Here is a 19,475-nt window from a genome sequence, read left to right as displayed (position 1 = left end):
TGCCTGGGAGAATAAAAGTGATCCGAATAAAATGTTTTCTCAGTGGAACTCAATCACAACAATACATGTGAGGAATAGGCAGTAAATTTAGTCAACCTTCAGTATTGTTGACTAATTCATACACTTATAACATGAAGATACTTACCTTTTTTATGCCTATATCCTCTCCAAAATACAATTATATATGGCTATCACACATGCATATGCGCATCTTTTGTTGGGGTCTCCTTCTGGGTTCCACAGAAGATGCATTATTTATTTTAAATTATTTGCTTTACCAAGAAGTGCAGTAGACCTTTTCACAAGCAGTTCAGGACTCCTCTGCTTGGTCATTTCTGAAGCAGAGAAGCAATGGATGTGTATATATATATATGTGTATATATATATATAAAATATATATATGCAAAGATATGTGAGGAATTTACCAATACTGTTTTCTATTTGGTTGATGCATTTAAAAAAGTGTTTCTGGCTAATATGATCAAACAGCAGGTATTTCTATTAAATAAAAAAAAATAATACAAGGCTGTAGATTACTTAAAATTAAATTCAAATTCTGTCCAAAGTAAATAACCTTTCTGCTATTTGCAGATTTCCTCTGATCTGATACTGCATACTATCTAACCTCCTCTCACACTTTCCCCTAATCTTCACTACCCAGCTATAGTTTCATATTTTCAACTATATTCTCATTTCTGCATACTGAATATAGTAAATAGTGCTGATCTTAGTGCAGCTTATCCTTAGCAGTTCCCTTTCTTGCTGAAAATTGCTTTTTTACTCTTCCCTTCCTGCCTTTTAGTTGCTGTCTGATTTGGTAAGTTTTACTGCTATCACCCAAGAGCTACTGGATACCTTTAGTAACCCTCTTCTGTCCTGTGCAGAGCCTGAAATAAGCAGCTGATGGACTTGCCAAGCTTTGCGACATTGAATATCAAGAGTTACTAATTACATGATTTATAAGAAGCTGAGCAAATCCCCAAGACAGACACAAGGCTTTTTTTGGAAACAGCAAAAGCTGCAATTCTCCTTTTGTTTTTTTTTTTCCCCCCACATCTGTAGCACTTTGCAGCTGAAGTCTTAAAGGCACTTCCATAGGTGCTAATTAAATAGGGATTCACAGGAGCCCTCTGAGGAAGGAATCCCTGCTTTACAGCAGGGAAGCTGATGTGTGGCTTAAAAGAGTAGCTGTCAAGTCACTGGCAGAGCCAGGAACAGATCCCAGGCACTGTTTCCTACCTGCTCTAACGTTTTGCTCTTTCCCTTGACCCTGCAGCCAGTGAGAAGCTTCCTGATAAGCAGCAAATTCATAAACGGGGCTCTTTTTCTCTTTTGAATGCAACTCTGTCATTTCTGTGTGCTCACCTGGCACCCATCCCTTCAGGAACAAGCTGTTGTAGCACCAGGCAGGTGCAGAGCACAGCAAATGAAGCATTACTTGTAGACGAGGACAGCTTTTGGTTGGGTTTTTGAGTGTTGCTGTGCAATTCTGCTTTGTGCTGCTGAAGTCTGTAATTCTGTCAGTTAGGTTTGGTGTGGTTTCATTTGGTTTTGTGGGTATTTCGTGAGCCTGGGTTTCAATAGTAACTGTGTGTTGTGTCATGTGGAATTGTGCTGAAAGCTAGAAATAACCTTATAACTGCAGTTTTCAGAAAATTATGGGAGGCATTGATATTTGCTGAAATCAACAGAGCAGGGTTTACTGAATTCGGTGGTGCTGAATCAGACAGAGTGTAACAAAATCTTCACCTGTACAATTTCTGCAGCTATGTCTTCCACTATTTTGCCTAGCTAAGTTGATCGCACATTCATCAAAGCAAGCTGCACAGCAACGGTTTGATCAAAAGTCGATTGAACCTACTGGAATTCTTTCCATTTGATTCCTGGGACAGTATCCATGACTTAAAGGCAGGGGTTTGTCCAGCACTGTAAACATTTAGAAAGGTAGTATATTGTTTAGTCATGAATATCATTAAATTCAATCACATTTTGACTATAGCTAAATGCATTGGTCTTGACTGATTAATATTTTCATAAAATACCACATGGTTTAATAACATGTAAATATGAAGTAACAGTATTGTGCTGGGTGATTATTGATCAATATGAATGAGGTACCTGTAAATAACTCTTAGAAAAACAAATCTGTCACCACAGAGGGATAATTGCTGTCTGCAGTCACCAATGAGAAGTCACTGAGATTGCTCTGTCTTTTTGTAGCATTTACAAAATTACCTATTTTATTTTCCAAACATATCAGGAGGGTAAACTAATTTATGGGTTCTCCTGATGTCAGAGTATCTTTGTACCACTACAACAGCAGAAAGCAGTTCCCATCTGGAGCTCTGAACACGAGCGTATCTGTCTGGGTTCTGTGCATATCTATAGTGGATGTGTATAAAGGGAAGAAAAAGTTGAGGAAAACAGAAGAGTGGTTGGAGGTATGATACGGTGGCTTGTTTTCTCAAAGCAATATTTTTATTGCAAAGTGGAAAGTGACAGAAATCCAGTCGTTTTGCCCATAGCATCATATAATTTGCCTAGGCTGTATAGATGGCTATTAATTTCTGTATTAAGAATATATGAGTTTTGTAATTTTACTAGGTGTGTTTTATTAGGTCTCTTCTCTTCCTTTCCAAGGCAATAGATGTTAATTTCTATCCATTTCAAGGAAGTGAAAATCTGTAAAAGTCAGCTGAGAAAACTTTTCAGCCATTAGAATGAAATGGCATCTATCTGCAGAACAAAGATCTGTGTGTCACAATGACTAGCTATGGTTTCCAGCTGTGCAATATCATGAAAAATCACATATTTTACTTCCATTAATATTGAATGAAAATTAACGTGTCCCTCTCAAACTGCAGTTTTAATTTTGGTGGGAAAAGGGCAACAAAATGTTGCCTGGAAGTTCAGTGGAAAAAATACCAATCAAACTGTTTTCTGCTACTGTAAGAACTTAAGTATGAGCTGACGTTAATGGTTAAGCAGTCATAGGTGCACGATAAATACATTCTTCACGTGGCTCTGTGTTTATTACACAGTTATCTGCATGTATAGGACAGATAATTTCTGATAATATTCAGGGATGCAGTAAACCATAGAATCTCAGAATGGTTTGGGTTGGAAGGGACCTTAAAGATCATCTAGTTCCAGCCCCCCTGCCCCAGGCAGGGACCCCTTCCCCCAGCCCAGGGGGCTCCCAGCCCCGTCCAACCTGGCCTTGAACCCTTCCAGGGAGGGGGCAGCCACAGCTGCTCTGGGCACCCTGGGCCAGCGCCTCACCCCCCGCACAGGGAAGGATTTCTGCCTTAGATCTCACCTAAATCGACCCTCTTTCAGTTTAAAACTGCTACCCTTCATCCTATCCCCACACCCTCTGATCCAGAGTCCCTCCCCACCTTTCCTGTCCCCCCTTTAAGCACTGGGAGGCCACTCCAAGGTCTCCCTGGAGCCTTCTCTTCTCCAGGAATCTTGGTTTGAGCTCAGAGGGCAACTGAGCACCACACAGCCGCTCACTCCCCCTTTCCCGCCAGAGCGTTGAGAAAGAGAAACTGAAGCAAAAGGCTTGGGAATCGAGATAAGGACAGGAAGAGATGACTCATCCATTATGGTCATGGGAGGTGGGGGGGGAAGACAGACTTGTTAAGGGAAGAAAAAAAGAATATAGATTTAATTCAGACACTAGCAAAAACACTTAACAGAGTAGGACAGTGAGAAGCATTGCCACATCTTAAAAACACCTTCCCCCACCCCTCCCTTCTTCCCAGGCTCAGCTCTGCTCCTGATTTCTCTACCTCAGCGGCGCAGGGGGCAGGGAATGGGGGGTGCAGTCAGTGCTGCCACTGCTTCCCCCTCAGGGGGAGGACTCCTCGCATTCTCCCCAGCTCCAGCGTGGTTCCCCTCTCACTGGAGACAGTCCTTTACCAACTTTCTCCGACATGAGGTCCTTCCCACAGGTTGCAGCATTTCCCCGCCGGCTCCAGCGTGGGTCACCCCTGCACGCTGTAGTCCTCCCAGCGCTGAACTACAACAGCAGGGGCTGCTTCTTCCCTTCTTTGGGTTCAGCCACCTGCTCTGGCGTGGGCTCCTCCACAGGCTGCAGGTTGGCCTCTGCTCCACTGTGGGCCTGCGTGGGGGGGGCAGCCCTGCCCTCTCACCACGGGCTGCGGGGTGGGTGGCCGGCACACCTCCCCCCCTTCCTCCTCCTTTCTTCCACTGACCTCAGTGTTTGTGTTTGCATAGGTGTCCTCCTTGCAACTCCTGCTCACAACTCCAGCTCCTCCTCCCAGGTTCCCCTTCTTAAATACATTATCACTGAGGTGCAGCCACCGTCACTAACTGGCTCAGCCTTGATGCAGAGGTGGGTCCAGCTTGGAGCCAGGGAGCTTCGAGAAGCTTCTCAAAGAGGGCCACTGCTGTAGCCCCTTCCCCTACTACCAACTGCCCCCACCTCCCCCCCCCCCCAGAAACCCAGCACACTAGGCTGAACAATCCCAACTCTCTCAGTCTGTCCTCATCAGGAAGGTGCTGCCTTATCATCTTCGTGGCCTCCTCTGGCCCCGCTCGAGCAGCTCCGTGTCCTTCTGCTGTTGGGGGCCCCAGAGCTGGACCCAGCACTGCAGGGGGGTCTCCCCAGAGCGGAGCAGAGAGTCAGAGTCCCCTCCCTGGACCTGCTGCCACCCTGCTCTTGATGCAGCCCAAGACACGGGTGGCTTTCTGGGCTGCGAGCGCCCAGTGCTGGCTCACAGGCAGTTTTCCATCCACTGCTGCCCCCACGTCCCTCTCCGCAGGGCTGCTCTCCATCCACTCCTCGCCCAGCCTGGGTTTGTGCTTGGGATTGCCCTGACCCACGGGCAGGACCTTGCCCTTGGCCTTGGTGAACTCCATGAGGTTTGCACGGTCCCACCTCTCCAGCCTGTCCAGGTCCCTCTGGATGCCATCCCTGCCCTCCAGCGTGTCCCCACACCACACAGCTCGGGGTCACCAGTGAACTTGCTGAGGGTGCTCTCAATGTTCAGTTACTGATAATCTCATGACGCTTTGTTTCACAAAGTCAAAGTGATTTTTTTGATATTATCTGGTACTAATGTCATTTGACAGAGGACAGGTAAACTTGGATGCACAAAAATACTGTCACAACTGAACTCCTGGGCTTAATCACCTAGTCCTTAACCAAGAGGAAGAAAACAGCCATCTTCTCTGCATTGGCATGAGGTGACTTGATGCCACGCATTCTGTTAAACTACTTACAAGAAAACTGGCACCTTATGATAAAGTATGGAGGATTGGGTTGGTTTTTTTCATCTTGTTGGTGCCTGTGTGATCCTAGCAGGCATCTGACTGTTGGGTGTTTTGTAACTCTACGAATGCTAGGAAGAAGTGGAGTGATAGACCCAACATGAGCTATACCTCTTCAAAAGAGACTGTTGAGGGAGAGAATTTCCTGCGAAAATATTGAATGTTACCCCATGTCTAATATTTGCCATTGCTTAAATTGGTCTGTGTACTTACATGCCTGTTGCCGCAGGGTAAGTATCCGTTCCTTTTTAATCTGTGAGAAGGTCTGGGGTTTCAGGTTTAATCACGTTGGTGTTCGTTTTCGTAGCACAGGTGCAGCAGTGAACAGCAGTGAAAGCCTTCCTCCGTCCTCATCTGTCAATGACATCTCATCCATGTCCACGGATCAAACACTGGCGTCTGACACGGACAGCAGCCTGGAAGCTTCTGCGGGACCCCTCGGTTGTTGCAGGTGACTAGCCGCCTGCCTGCGAAACCCAGCGTTCTTCAGAGGATGATATAATTTAGGAGGAAAAATTAACAGGAGTTAAGAGATGAAGAGAAATAAAATACAAAGAATTAAACAAAACACACAAACAAAATCTTTTCAGCCTGCTTCTCCTACAGAGTTATGTAATGCAGCTAAGCTCAAGTGTATATTTAACTTATAGTTGCTCTGCTTTGGTCTTCTTCCAATGATGCTTACTGGGGGGAAAAAAAAAAGGAACTGAAAGCCCCTTTTTTTTACCCCCTCCCCATAAGGTGTAAAATTAATGGCTGCAAAACCAGCAATCTGCAACTGTCCTTTTCACACTGGCATGACAAGGTGTGCAGTAGCCACTCTCAAACATACGAGTGTGCATCTGCCTTCACTCTCTAGAGGTTTTGTCATCTTCTGCCCAGTGAGGCAGACAGGGATACAGATGTATACAAATAGCACATGCACACACCTGCCAGTAGAATTCTGGCAGTGTATGCAGCTGTGTACCTATAGGAACATGCACATCTGCATACATACTTAGTGTGCACTCCACAACTAAACGGCCCATTTCAGGTGAATGGCATAATTATATATGTGATATTACCACTATATATTCTATTTGTTCACTCATTGATGAGGTTGTATGTCTTGTATGAGGATTTGTGGAAGTGTAAATAACCACATCGAACTGTGGCTCCCTCAGACACTTGAAGATGTAGCACCAAAATTTCTGCTGAGAGTTGTATGTATATTTTGAAATAATAACTAGTTTGTATTGAAAGAAGAAGCCACAGAGCTTCATAGAAGAATGTTTGTTTGTGAATGTTAAGACTTGTCGTTCTGATTTTTAGAGCAGATATGCCAAGCTAAGACCAGGTTAGAAGGAAGCACATGTATCTTTGCAAGCTACAGGGAACAAGAATGAAGGGGGTTTTATGCCTGTCTAAGCCCGGAAAGATTTATGTCAGTAAGCAACTTTCCCTGACAGTGTTAAGTGAGTTATCATTTTAGTTCATTGATAGGCTTGCTATTATGAATTACATGTAGGCTTGTATGTTAGGAGGTATGACAGGGTTGGGGAACGGGCAGATTATGATCAAAAGGACATGCAACAGCTTGTTTGTATTTTCTGTCTAGATCTTTACTAGGTTAAATAGAGAAAGGGTGTTTGCAGCCCCACTCCATCTCAGCCTGTGTTTGCGGCTTAGAGGTTGTTTTCCCTTGAAATCATTCCCTTGCAGGGATCTCTGCTACCAAGAGAACGGGCCTTCTCTAGGTGCTTTTGGTTGTTCATTTGCTTGTGACAAATCATCTGACTCCCCAGGAAGTTTTACCAGCTGTGTTACATGGAAAAGAACCACAGAGTGCATCGGTCTAGTAATCCTACATTCTGAGTAATAGCAGAAGAGCTCAATCAGCTAGTGCACTGGGCTGAAAGGGTCACCATCGGGGGTCTGAGGCAGTTTTGACAAGTTCTGAAGAACCCAAGAGTGACTGAAAATCAATTTGATTTTACCAGGTAATAACACAAAGGATTCCCAGTCGTAAGTAACAGCAAGTGTTTTTACCAGAGAATGGCAAAGATTGACACAGAATTTCAGAACAATTGAATATTTTTCCATCCAAAACAGCGATTAGCATTTTCTACCACAAGGTCATCAATACCTGAGTTGGAAATTAGCTAAAATCCGGGTCATCTCTGCTCTTACCAGCGTGCCATGTAAACTGAAACGAGTTAAATCGGACTCTAATGCTCTTCTAAATGTCAGAGAGAAACTCTTTAATTACTGGATATTTTAAATTCACTAATTCTTATGTATTCAAAATTCTACCAAAACAGGACTGTTCTGTCAAGTGGCTTACAAGCCTGCCGTTCCGTGGTAGGAAAAAAAATTGAGGATCAAGTCACATTTTCGTCAAAGGGAAGAAAACAAAGAAAACCACTTCTCTCCAGGATGGGGAGCAGGGGGAGATAAAAATTAAGTGGATATAAAATAATTTCAGACTCAGTAGGTCTGAGCTGTTTCAAAATTGCCGTAAGAATTGTTTGGTTTTTTTTTTTTTTTTTCGCCCAGGTATATTTTTGGTAGATTTTTATGGAAATTTTTTTGAGAATAAAATTAGGTCAATAATGTTCTAAAAGCTCAGAGCAGTAATTGTAAAAGCAATAATTTACTACTGCTAAAAATATTTAGCAATATTCTCTCTTAAGCCATGAAATATAAAGTCATTGTTGAGTGATGTAACTCTCACTTCAAAGCCAATGATCATAAAAGTTTTGAAAGGTAAACAGCAATGCTCTGTAGGTATGAAGGCAATAACACCAAGGGTGACTTCTTAGCAATAATGAAATGTATCACCTCCAGATTTAATTCATCATAGATATACATTAATAATATTCAGGTAACTAGTATCTGCTTTACATTCCTTAGTCTGCACCATTTGGGTGTGTTATTTAAACAAAACAAAACAAAACAAAACAAAAAAATGTTTCAAAGAGGCCAAGCTGTATGTAAGAGAAACTGCCAAAATACTACCAATGTAGACCACAGAAACTTGGAATAATCACAGCTCATTGCCGGTGATATTTGGGAGATGTGGCATAGGCAGTAGCAGAGAAGCCATTTATAGTAGACGGATGCTTACAGACCTCCCAGGTTACATGTATCGAAGCCAAAAAACGTGCTCTTAGTTCCATGGTATAATTCAGTCTTGTTTGGGTTCCTGAGTGCTGGGTGGGGAACCAGTCACCATAGATGTCCTAGTGATCAGCGCTAAATGAACCCACAACACAGAAGTTATATAGCTTTATTCCCAGAAGCCCTGATTCTGCTAAGCACCAGTGCTTGTACGAACATTTAACGGAGACTAGAGGGACGCGTACATAATTTTAACTAGCATGTGCTGTTGTCCTTTGCTCAGCAACGACTGACGTCAGCCCGTGCTTAAGTGCCTTGCTGAAATGGGGCCCAAAAGAATTACTGCATCTCTTTTTGTCTTCAAATTAGTTAGTCTCCTTTATGAGAAGCTCTGTCTGGGGGAGGAGACTTGGGGCTGTCCACATTGGACACTAGAAAAAAGCCATCAATGAAGAAAAGCAATAGTTCTTTACAATTCTGGTCCTTGTATGTCCAAACTGAAGTAGCAACCAGTGAACAGGAATATCCTTTGGTTTTCTTTGTGTCAAGAAGTCAGTGCTGTCAGCTGATACCTTACAAGAATGCATGTACTCTTGAATAAAAGACTGCAGTGATGATGTTCTGTAGCTGTGATAAGATAAACAAAATTTTTCTCGCCAAATCTAGAATTTTCCATACCCTCCTCTTCCAGGTCTATTCCCCTTTATTCCAACATTCTGTTCAGTCTGGTAATGGTAGATGCTTTTCTTGTTTTTCTTGCCAGTGATCTTTAAATCTACCTCTCTTTAAAATGTTCCTAAATAGTACTAGAGTAACAATTTTCACCTCATTCTCTGAGGTTTGCAGTTGTAAGTATAATTGCTACCACTAGAGAGATGTAGGAAATTGGGAATCCAGAGATCTATGACAGATGTTCCAAAGTATTTAGGCAATAAAGGGGCAATCAGAGAGCCTATGCCAGAAGTAGCATATCTTCCATCATCATGAGTGGCAGCTGGACACCTTGGTATTTTTGAAAATATGCCTAAGAGCCTATTGGTATCTTAAGTGCCTGAATACCCGAAGAAATTCTGTCCCAAGTGGCTTACTTAAGTCATGCAGATAGCCATCAACAGGGTGAGGAAAATGGCAGAAGCAACTTAACTATCAGTGGCTGCTCAGAGCACTAGCTGCAAAAAACAGCATTGAGAAGGTAGAGAGGAAAGTCGCTGCAAAACATTCCTGCTTTATTTTCAGATGGAGTACTTCTGAATAGTATGAGAAACTAAAAAAAAAGAAGTCAGAATTGCTTTTAAAAGACCCTTCCTCCATTTTCCTTCTCACTGATGAGTTTAAATGAGGATGAGGTATTGATTTACTTCAAGTTGATGCAAGGTTATATGTATTTTGAATCAAAAATTTTCTCTAACTTTTAAAATCAGTCTTCAGATACTGACTTGGTAGCTGGAATAGTATCTTGTGAGTTTTGACCATATTCCATTCAAATGTAATAATATTTAGAGAGTTCAGATATTTGAGTCGGTCACACACTGATTTATGCAAATCACACTGTGGTTGATAATCCTCCCATTCTATCTAGAATTCCGTGGCACAGAAAGATTCAGGAATCTTAACAAGCTTGCTTTATATAAAGCGGAGCTTAAGTTGGAGTGCAAGTATGGTGGTAATGTGTCAAAAAAAAAAAAAAAAAAAAAGCTACCAAAAGCCTGATCAGGCATTTCCCTAATGCACTGATGATTTTCCTCTGGAAATTGCCAGTTTCTGCACGATATTGGCCTCCAGAGATTACACAAGACAGATGATCATGTCACTGCATCGCGATTCTAAACTCATAACCAAGAATAGGTTCATATATATGATTTTCTCTTCATATATATTGTTTTACCTCCAAGCTTTGGGCTAACGATACTGGAGAAATTGGACTTGTTGCAGTGCCTTTAGGATGTTTGCCAAAGTAGTGCTACTTAACTGATTTGGATTGTATTCTAATGTTTGTCAGTGAGCACCAGTGAATTCTTTTCCACCAACATGTTTTCTCATGAAAAATATGCTAACGGTCAGTTTTAGAACTGCCTGAGAGAGTCAGTTTTTGCAAATCTCCAAAATATTTAATTTAAAAAAGGGAAAAATGCGTTTTGAGTATCCTGAAGTCACTGTAAAATGTAATTGGAATATTTTAATTCAAAATCATTTTTAATAGCCAATGTTAACTTATTTATATTACAAATTTTGCAGTATTTCAAAGTACCAAAAATTATTTTAGTTTCAGATCTATATTTCTTTCTTCATGCGTAATGAGATTTTAAAATTTTGTGTGAATTCAAACATTCAAAAACAAACAAACAAACAAACAAAGGCATCTTGCAACAAACTCTGTGCACTTCCAGGAAGAGCAATATGAAAGAAACTCTGCAGGGAAGAATTAGACCTTTCCTTTAATAGTCTGGCAAAAAAGTGTTAGTGGTTCACTTTAAGTTTAGGCTTTTGGGGTTTTTTTACTTTCATATGTGTGTGTAGGAAAGAGAGGGAGTGCATGTGGATGTGATTTTTGGAACCTGTGTTCTATTTGTAGTTGATCCAAGTTCTCAGTGTGGATAAAGAATGCAACTGTAACATAATCATGCATCTTCAAGAATCTGATGGCTGTGCTTATTTGAACTTCCACCAGTTTACAAAGGACACAGTTAACTAATTTCAAGATCAAGCTGATCTTTTTCACACACACACACAAAAAGAAAATCACTGTGGAGCTGGTTTGAATATTCCACAAATATGTAATGTCTTAACTAGTAAGATGCTTGGGGAGGTGGGGAATGATGAATGTGTCGTCTTCACTGCTGAGCTGGAAAACAGACCTGTCCAGTGGAATTTAGTGGAATCTGCTTGGTGTAGTAGGAACTTGCCAGTGTGGCCTGATGTTTGTTTCCTTTTGGTTTTTAAATTTACTGTTGATTGCAAGAGGTGAACTGCTTAACAATTTCTGTTCAGGCTCATTGACCCATGGCAAGTTTGACTTTTAAAGAGGGTTTGATTCGACAAAAGAATGTTGAAAAACTTCAACTGAGGCTCATGGTGCCTTTTTACCTGAGAGCAAAAAGCTGAAAAGCACATACTGAAGGAAGACACAGTCAATCTGGGAAATAAGCGTATGCCTACCATACTTACCATTTCAGACAGGTAAGACTGTCTCTTTTGCTAATTTTCACTGAACAGGGCCATTCTTGTCTTCTGGAAAGCAAGATATTTATAATGTAAATAGTTGTATTGATTTTTTTTTTTCCTTCCTCTGTAACTAATATGTAATAATCCAACACACTATTTCTGGTAAATCTTTTACAATAAGGCCGTTGTCTGCCTAAATATGGTTGACCTCTGACCTCTTCCTAAGTCAGTCACATGCTGAAAAGGAAGGTGCTGGAGGCGTCAGTGTACATATAGAATCATGTATATTTAGTAAATTGAGTAAGTGGGACTTATGGCCAGTATACATTAAGCCACAACAGTAACAAAGCTCCAGATCTGAACTAGCAAAAAAACAACTGTTCACCTTGCCATGTCCATCTTGTAATGAGATCTAAGTTGCACCTGCCTGTAGCTCTGCATGATCCGATTTCAAAGTATAACTAACAAGATCTGTAATGTATCAGTGTTGATAAACGTAGATGTAAAAAAAAAAAAAAAAAAAAAGAAAAAGAAAAAAAAGAAAAAAAAAAGAAAAAACTTGACCAACAAAAGAAAATCAACAACAGCAACAGTTCAGTATCAAGACTGGAAGATGAGACATGTCCAATTTTGTTGTGCAGTTATAGCTGAAAAGAACAACCGTGGTGTCAGTCAGCATACATGGACTGCAGTAGTGACATCTGTTAAGGAGCCAACCTTATTTCCACATTGTTTTGCTCATACCCTGTTTTCCTCTGACCAACTGTTGTTCCCTGTGTGTGCTACGGGGTAGAACAGGGCCTCAGTCATCAGTGTTTTATGGGTCAATGTTGCATCAATGATTTTTGATTTCTGTTTGTTTAGCAATTACTGAACTAAGATGGGAACCTTGTGTTCTCCCGTGTCAAAAGGAATCCTGTCAGAGCTTCCTCATGAGGATACTATTCTCACTGCTGTCTTGACTCCTGTCGGCTGAATGACTTTGCAGTGTTCCCAGTAAACAGCACAACGCAGCAAACCGTATTGATCGAGGGCTTCACTACACGTGTGTTGTGCATCTGTGCTTTCACAGGGGCTCAAAGTCATGCAGGGACAGGACTCAGCTGAAATATGGTATGTACTCTATGCATGACGCCTATATTACACCTTTATGACCTTATAGTGGTAAAACTGCTGATCTTTACAGATGTGGATTTGGACCATCTTTTCTTTGGAGGAAAGCTGTAGTGAACCTCGGTCCTTATCCCACAAGCCACTCGCTCCTGTCCAGAGCAGCTAAGTGGAAGTTCAAGTGGTGCGAGGGCCTTCGGGGGGGGCCGTGCACAGGGGTGAATTTCATGCTGTTTGAATGTGATCTTGCCAAAAAGCCTGTATGTCTAGCAGGGGAGACTGTGACTGTTCTATAAGGAGTGTTTGTGTTGTTCACTTTAAAACAAGCTTTGCTAATTAAAATAGTGTATTCTGGAGTCCTATTTGAATGGCATGAAGGGTATCAATGAAGAAGATACAAAGTATGCTGTACAGCTCTCCTGGCTTCTTGTTTCTTTTCTTTCAGCCCTAGCTAGGGGACACACATAAAGCTGTAAACATGTCGAAGTTGCCAGGATTACAAAATCCAGTTAGTGCTCTTCCTGATGTGCTTCATAGGCTTAATCCTCTATACCACCAGTCATTTAGGAGGCATTTACAACGCTACAGAAATCTAAAGGGATCTTGGTGCATCTGAGACTCGTATGAGACTCGGACTTTTTTTCTTTAAGTAGCTAAAGAGCTTATTCCTCTGGTTGGCTTACTAAAAATATTGGGGAAAAAATGACCGCATGACTGGCCAGAAGGAAGAAAAACTGCCAAGTGAAAACTAGTCTGTCTCCCACCTCTTCTCCCATTAAACATGTAAAACAAAAGCAAGCCAACAACAACAAAAACCCAAACCACCATACCAACTACAGTTCCTATTTGGGGACTGATTTTTCACGAAGTTGAACACACTTAACTCCAAGTGAGAAAAGAACGAAAAGGAGAGAAGTGCTGCCTTTTGGAAAACTTTGCTGGTTTTCTCAATTCTTGCACAAGCTATCTGTGACCATTATATTTCCAAGCAAGTCAAACTATAATACACAAAGGACGTTTTTATGGTTGGATTTTTTATGTGTACAGATGAAAAAAAAAATCACGAACAGCCTTCTGTCAAAACAATTTGAAAGGTCAGAGCTATAGAAAGAATGAATTAAAGTACCTTGTAAGCACTGTAAAGAAAGAAATTCTTACAGTTGTTGCTATTTGAATGCCATTTCAAACGTACTGTGCAGAGCTGGTACTCTTGCTCTGACTCGCTAAAACAGGACAATTTTCAAGGTCTACTCCTCCCCCAGTTTGCATATGCAGATATTGGCAAAGCTACAACACAAAATACAAACCTCTGATCCACAGTGGGTAGGGAATTTTGGCTTTGTGATTCTTACTGCAAAATGGGAAGGAGAGGGACCAGCTTTTTTGCTTTAATGGGTAACTTTTGAGACAACTGAGGAGTCATCTTTTTTCGAGAGGTTTGCCCTTTTCAGGTGCCAGCGTTTTTATGACTGTATTTCAGTGATTTACATATCATTAAATCCAGATCCAAAGCTGTAACTGTGATTTACCTTCAAATAACCCAGAGTCCTAAATTCCCAAAAATCTGAAGTTGTATTTGATCAGGATGGGTCTATCTCTGTAATGCTCCTTGTTATTCAATGAAAGTACCTTTTGCAGCAACAGATCAGCCTTGGAATTTTTCTTCAATCAGCTTGCGTGATGGCCTGAATATCTGTTTGGTAAGGGGGAGTATGTGTTGCATGCTGATCAGCTGTAGCAAATCAATGGCATCATCTGTGTGGAAGCAGAGTTGAAAGAAGGAGATCAGAGCACCTCTGCAAAACTTCCTCTCCGCTGGAGGCAAACGGATGGGACGAAGGTCAGTGAAAAACCTGTGTGCTCAAACTGATGAACATTCACTGTGGTGGTGTGAGGCCCGCTTAAATGCACTGAGACCAGTTCACAGTCCCCTCTGTATGTCTGGCCGTCGGGGTGTGCATGTGGAAGCCACTTTCTAGTTTGATGGCAGAGTTGGAAGTTTTACTTCTTCTCTCTGGAAGCTCTGCTGCAGGCTGTCCAGTTTTGGCTCTGCTCACACGTGTGTGCTGATGCTGAGAAAGCAACGCTCCTGCAGGCTGTGCACTGCCTTGTGGCTGGGACTCTCTTCAGCTGTATACGGATAAAGACTGAGATTATCTTGCTTTTCAACACGACTTCCCAAGCCCTCTGTTAATGGTATAGCTCGGAGCCTGAATTGCAAATCTGCTGTGCTTCCAAGAAAACATGATTATTGGTATAGTGGAAGGAGCCAGTGAGGAAGTTTAGCTGGTTAAATTAATACCGATTTTCTAATGTACTTGCCTTACTCTGAAATCAGCTGCTGGGAAGGCGTAAGTGTTGTTTGTCTCCTGATGTTTCCGTATGATGTTCTGTCCAAATTCCAGGGCCACTTATATATGGAATGGTAATTAGAGTGCTGGAGAAAACAGCTCTCTGTATATGTCTATTTAATGGATAGACTGGGGCTCTTGTTAAATAAGTCCCATTATGGGAAGTGGCCGACTGTTGCTGTCTGGAAGATTTTAGCCTTTCCTGCATCATAAGCCTGGAATTAACAATAGGGATATTTAATGTTTCTCTAGGCTAAATTTGAAATGTGTGAAATTATGCCCACCTCTACTTCACATCTAACATTGGAGAATAGGGGGGAATTACCTTTGATTCTTAGGAAGTCATGAGGCAAAGATTACATAGAAGTAGCTGCTGCAACAAAATACCCATTCCTTTTTTCAGAACAATTAGTGGTTTAGTGTGTGGGTAGGATAAAGAAGCTGTACAATGACCCCTCCCTGCTGTTAACCCTCACTAGGTAAAGACATGTCTGATGTTACAAGATTAAGTTGTGTTAGTGATTAAGAAATTGATGGCAGATCCTATGAAAATGTCTTTAAGTCTTGATTTGTTATCAACAAATATTCAGAAAGATTACGTCTGGAATTTTTTTTGTCTTGGAAGACACGTTTGTGCCCATGCTTTGCTGGATTTGTCCTCACCATTCTCTAGGTGATATTCCTACTCTTGGACTAGTCTTAACTTTTCAGTTCAGTTGCATCATCTTAGAAAGGAAAAGATGTGTTTCAAGTGTTCTCATCAGAATGGTAAACCACAGCTAGAGTAAATGTTCACTTTTTTGTTTTTCTTCTTTTTTTGTATGAATAATTGCCCTAAGTACTTTAATAGCAAAAGTAACAGTCCGGGAGGGATGTCATCACAGGGTGCTGTTAAATGTGCCCACCCCACACCTGTTTTCCAGAGAGCAGCCTGCCTTTCAGAAAAAGACTGATGGATGTAGGTGTTCAGGGGAGAATGGAGACTCTTAATGTCAGCCTCAATCCAGAATTAATAGGGTTTGGACACAGATAAATTCAGAGTATGTACAAAAGCTCTCTTCAGTAAAATTGGAAGTACTCTAGGGCCCAACACGTAACTGAGTGGACTGAAGGATGAAGCTCTGGTTTTAAAATCAGTGAACATTATGAGAAATAGTCCAGGAATCAAACCTCATGTCTGTACACCACTGAGTGTCAGAGTTCCGAGCAGCCAGAACATTGTCCAAATTCTTCTTCAAAAGCCCAATTCTATGTAACAGATCAGAACGCATAACTCTGTTCTCAGAGCAGGAGTCCTCTGAGATTTTTAGTGTATGTCTTTCTGAAATGTCAGTTAGTTGAAGGATTACTGTGATTCTCTGCATGAAGGAAACCACTAGTTTTTGGCAGTGTGCAGACCTCTCATCTTTTTTTCTACCAGAAAGGAGAAAAGTAACATATCCTTGAAAAACCCTGCAACCCACTACCACGCTGCTGACTGCAGGTGGGTCAGTGGGAGAATGCTGGCCAGGTTTCAGCACAGTTGTACTTGTCAATTTTAGCTTCCTGACTCTGTTTTGTCACCAGCACAAGACAGTGTTAGTGGACATGGCAATGAAATTACAGCATGTATTGCTAAAATAATTAATTTGCCAACAGTGTCGTATGATTTCTGAAACATATGAAGGAAGTTTTAATTTCCCTTTTTGGTCCTAATTACTATCATGAGCAAACTGACAGGATAACCAAGCTGTCCATCAGCTTTAGCATTGGGTTTTTAAGCAGTTAGCACATAGACAAAGGTAAACACTCACATGCACTGTAAAAATTCACTGCCACTGTTATGTAACACTGAATCCAGAGGGAGTGTGATTCCACATCAAGTTTCCACTGTGTTGCAACCAGTTCGTGGGACCATCCAGTAACTGGGGAGAAAAAAAAAAAAAAAAAAAATCTGAGTGTGCAGTGCAAAGAGTTGGGGGTTTTTAAAAGCTGATGGAGGAAGGCAACTGTGGTTATTCCAGCTTCTGCTCTGTGTTGGATCAGATCCCTTATCTCAGGTTAATGTTGCACTTACCTCACTCCTCTGACCGTGGCATTGCAGAGCTGTAGAGACACCGCTCCCTTCAGCCCGGAAGACGCGCCATGCAGGCAAAGCGTGCCACCTAAAGGCACAAATGTGCTGAAGGCTCCGGCAAGAGCAAAACTGAGGGAACCCTTCAGCTTGTAAACCACATGCGTGCTGCATTTCTTCTCCAGCCAGACTGACCCTGGACAGTTCATCGTGTACTTGATGGTCTGGAGCATTTATCAGACAAAGCATAATTCTACATTTTCAGTAAGTTTTCGTTCATTTTTCTTCATTTTCCAATAAATTCTGTGTATGAATGTGTGTAAATCACTCCCTGTAGCACAAGGAATGACAAGAAACATGGTCAAATGAGCAGAATTGAGGGATAAATGATGGTGGTGTAAAGCAGCTGGGGGTGTGGGTAGATTTGGCCACCACCAATCTTTTCAAAACTTTGGAGTCCTGGAAGTAAAAAGCCACAAAGAATTTAGGCAATTACCTCTTATGAATTTTCAACTGTCTGGTCTGTATCCAACTTGAAATTACATAGGGAAAACTTCTTCCAACAGAGCATACAAATATATGTCCAAATAGACATGCTGTGTAAGCAGATTTCTCTTCCCTTTAGAAAGCTCAGACAGTGGTACAATGGGACAACACTATCATGCTGGGAAATTGCTTTAAGTTCTTTTCTCTGCAAATCTCTGATCTAGTTGTTATCTCTTTTTCTTTTTATGTCCACTTCAGCAGAAAGGCATTCTCTGAACCATTCCTTAAATATGCCTTCCTTCAATTTCTGGTAATGCTCAAAACAAGATGGACTTTTCTGATTTACCACAGTACCTTTTGGAATCTGCACAGAACTTTTTTTTTTTTTTTTTTTTTTTTTTGTTAAATTGCTATGTTTAACTCAAAGCAATTCCCAAGCTGGAAGATGTTGCCAATCTCTGTTTCCTGTTCTCTGAGGGCTCCTCTTCAGTGGACTCTGCTCTGATGGTATATGGACTCTCTCCAGCCATTCCACCTATAGTTACTGAGGTACTATAGATTAAAAAAAAAGGCACATAGTGAAACTGGAGAAAAAGTAATTACACATCTGTAATGGTAACTGCTTCCTAAAAAAAAAAAAGGTTCCCATGGTATCTGAATCTGCCATTGACATGCCTTCCTGTGTTTCTTGCTTTGAAGACTGAGGAGTCTTATGTCCAGTGTGGTGTGTAATGTAGCTAACATCTGCCTTGTTATCCAGAAACAGTCATAGAATTGCAGAATGGTTTGGGTGGGAATGGACCTTTAAAGGCCATCTAGTGCAGCCCCTCAGGGGCATCTTCAACTCAGTTGGGTTGCTCAGAGCCCTGTCTAATCTGACCTTGAATGTTTCCAGGGCAGGGCATCTACCATCTCTCTGGGCATCCTGCGCCAGTATTTCACCACCCTCATAGCAAACAATTTCTTCCTTATATCTAGTCTAAAACTACCCTCTTTTAGTTTAAAGCAATTACCCCTTGTCCTATCACAACAGAGCCTACTAACAAGTTTGTCCCCATCTTTCTTACAAGCCCCCTCTCAGTATTGAAAGGCTGCAATAAGATCACCGCAGAGCCTTCTCTTCCCCAGCCTGAATAGCCCCAACTCTCTCAGCCTGCCCTCACAGGAGAGGTGCTCCTGCCCTCTGACCATTTTTGTGGCCTCCTCTGGAACCACTCCAACAGGTTCATGTCTTTCCTGTGCTGAAGACTCCAGAGCTGGATGCAGTACTGCAGGTAGGGTCTCAAAAGCACCACCAAATTATAGAGAGATCAGCCTTGTCACAATATTAATTAGTCCTTATCTCTGTAACAACTTCTTTAGCAGTGGAAACAGTCAGGAGTGGCAGACTGAAGTTGAAAGAAATCACACATGACTACTATGAGTAATACTGCTTTAGGCTGAACATTCCTTTAGATATATACAATTGAACCTGATGCTCCCACACAGAGCAAACATTATAACATTTCAGAAAACATTCATCTTGCCAAGTGATACAGTTTGTATCTTCAGTTTTTAAGCTCTAGTGCATTCATTCATTAGGGGCTACTCCATCAGCTCAGGAAATGAGCTCTCTTAAAGGTAACAGCATTCAGTAATTATCACATCTCTCATTTCACCGTGTCAGAGAATCCGCTTAAAATGATGATTACCTCCAAATTCCTGCTACATTGCCTGTAAGAAGTGTACTACAATTAAATAAAAAAATGTTACTGCATCAACATTGCAATCTTGCTGTGAAGAGCTAATGACTTCACATTTCATAGTGAAGTGCATGCAGGGAATTAATATTTGCATTGATTTGATGGCATGGGTGACGTACAGTTAAAGTTCAGGGAGCAGCTACACAATATAGTAAGTGCACATGAGCTTTTTTT

The 19,475-nt window shown here is 41.5% G+C and overlaps 1 protein-coding gene across 7 annotated transcripts in view; it reads left to right on the top strand.

Annotated features, from left to right (window-relative positions):
• MAPK10 (mitogen-activated protein kinase 10) overlaps positions 1-13,073 on the top strand; it is a 172,840-nt gene extending 159,767 nt beyond the window's left edge. For 6 of the 7 annotated variants that reach the window (XM_042796704.1, XM_042796703.1, XM_042796705.1 and 3 more), the window contains one exon: positions 5,611-13,073. In XM_042796704.1, coding sequence (XP_042652638.1) covers positions 5,611-5,753 — 143 coding nt within the window. In that variant the 3' untranslated portion in view covers positions 5,754-13,073. Of the gene's footprint in view, positions 1-5,605 lie in introns of all 7 variants that reach the window. The other variant, XM_032997935.2, reaches the window with a different exon arrangement.
• The last annotated feature ends 6,402 nt before the right edge of the window (positions 13,074-19,475 follow it).

This window comes from Tyto alba, unplaced genomic scaffold (genome assembly GCF_018691265.1).
Source record: "Tyto alba isolate M040663 unplaced genomic scaffold, T.alba_DEE_v4.0 Super-Scaffold_23, whole genome shotgun sequence".
Taxonomy (NCBI): domain Eukaryota; kingdom Metazoa; phylum Chordata; class Aves; order Strigiformes; family Tytonidae; genus Tyto; species Tyto alba.
This window is presented reverse-complemented; position numbering and strand designations above follow the sequence as displayed.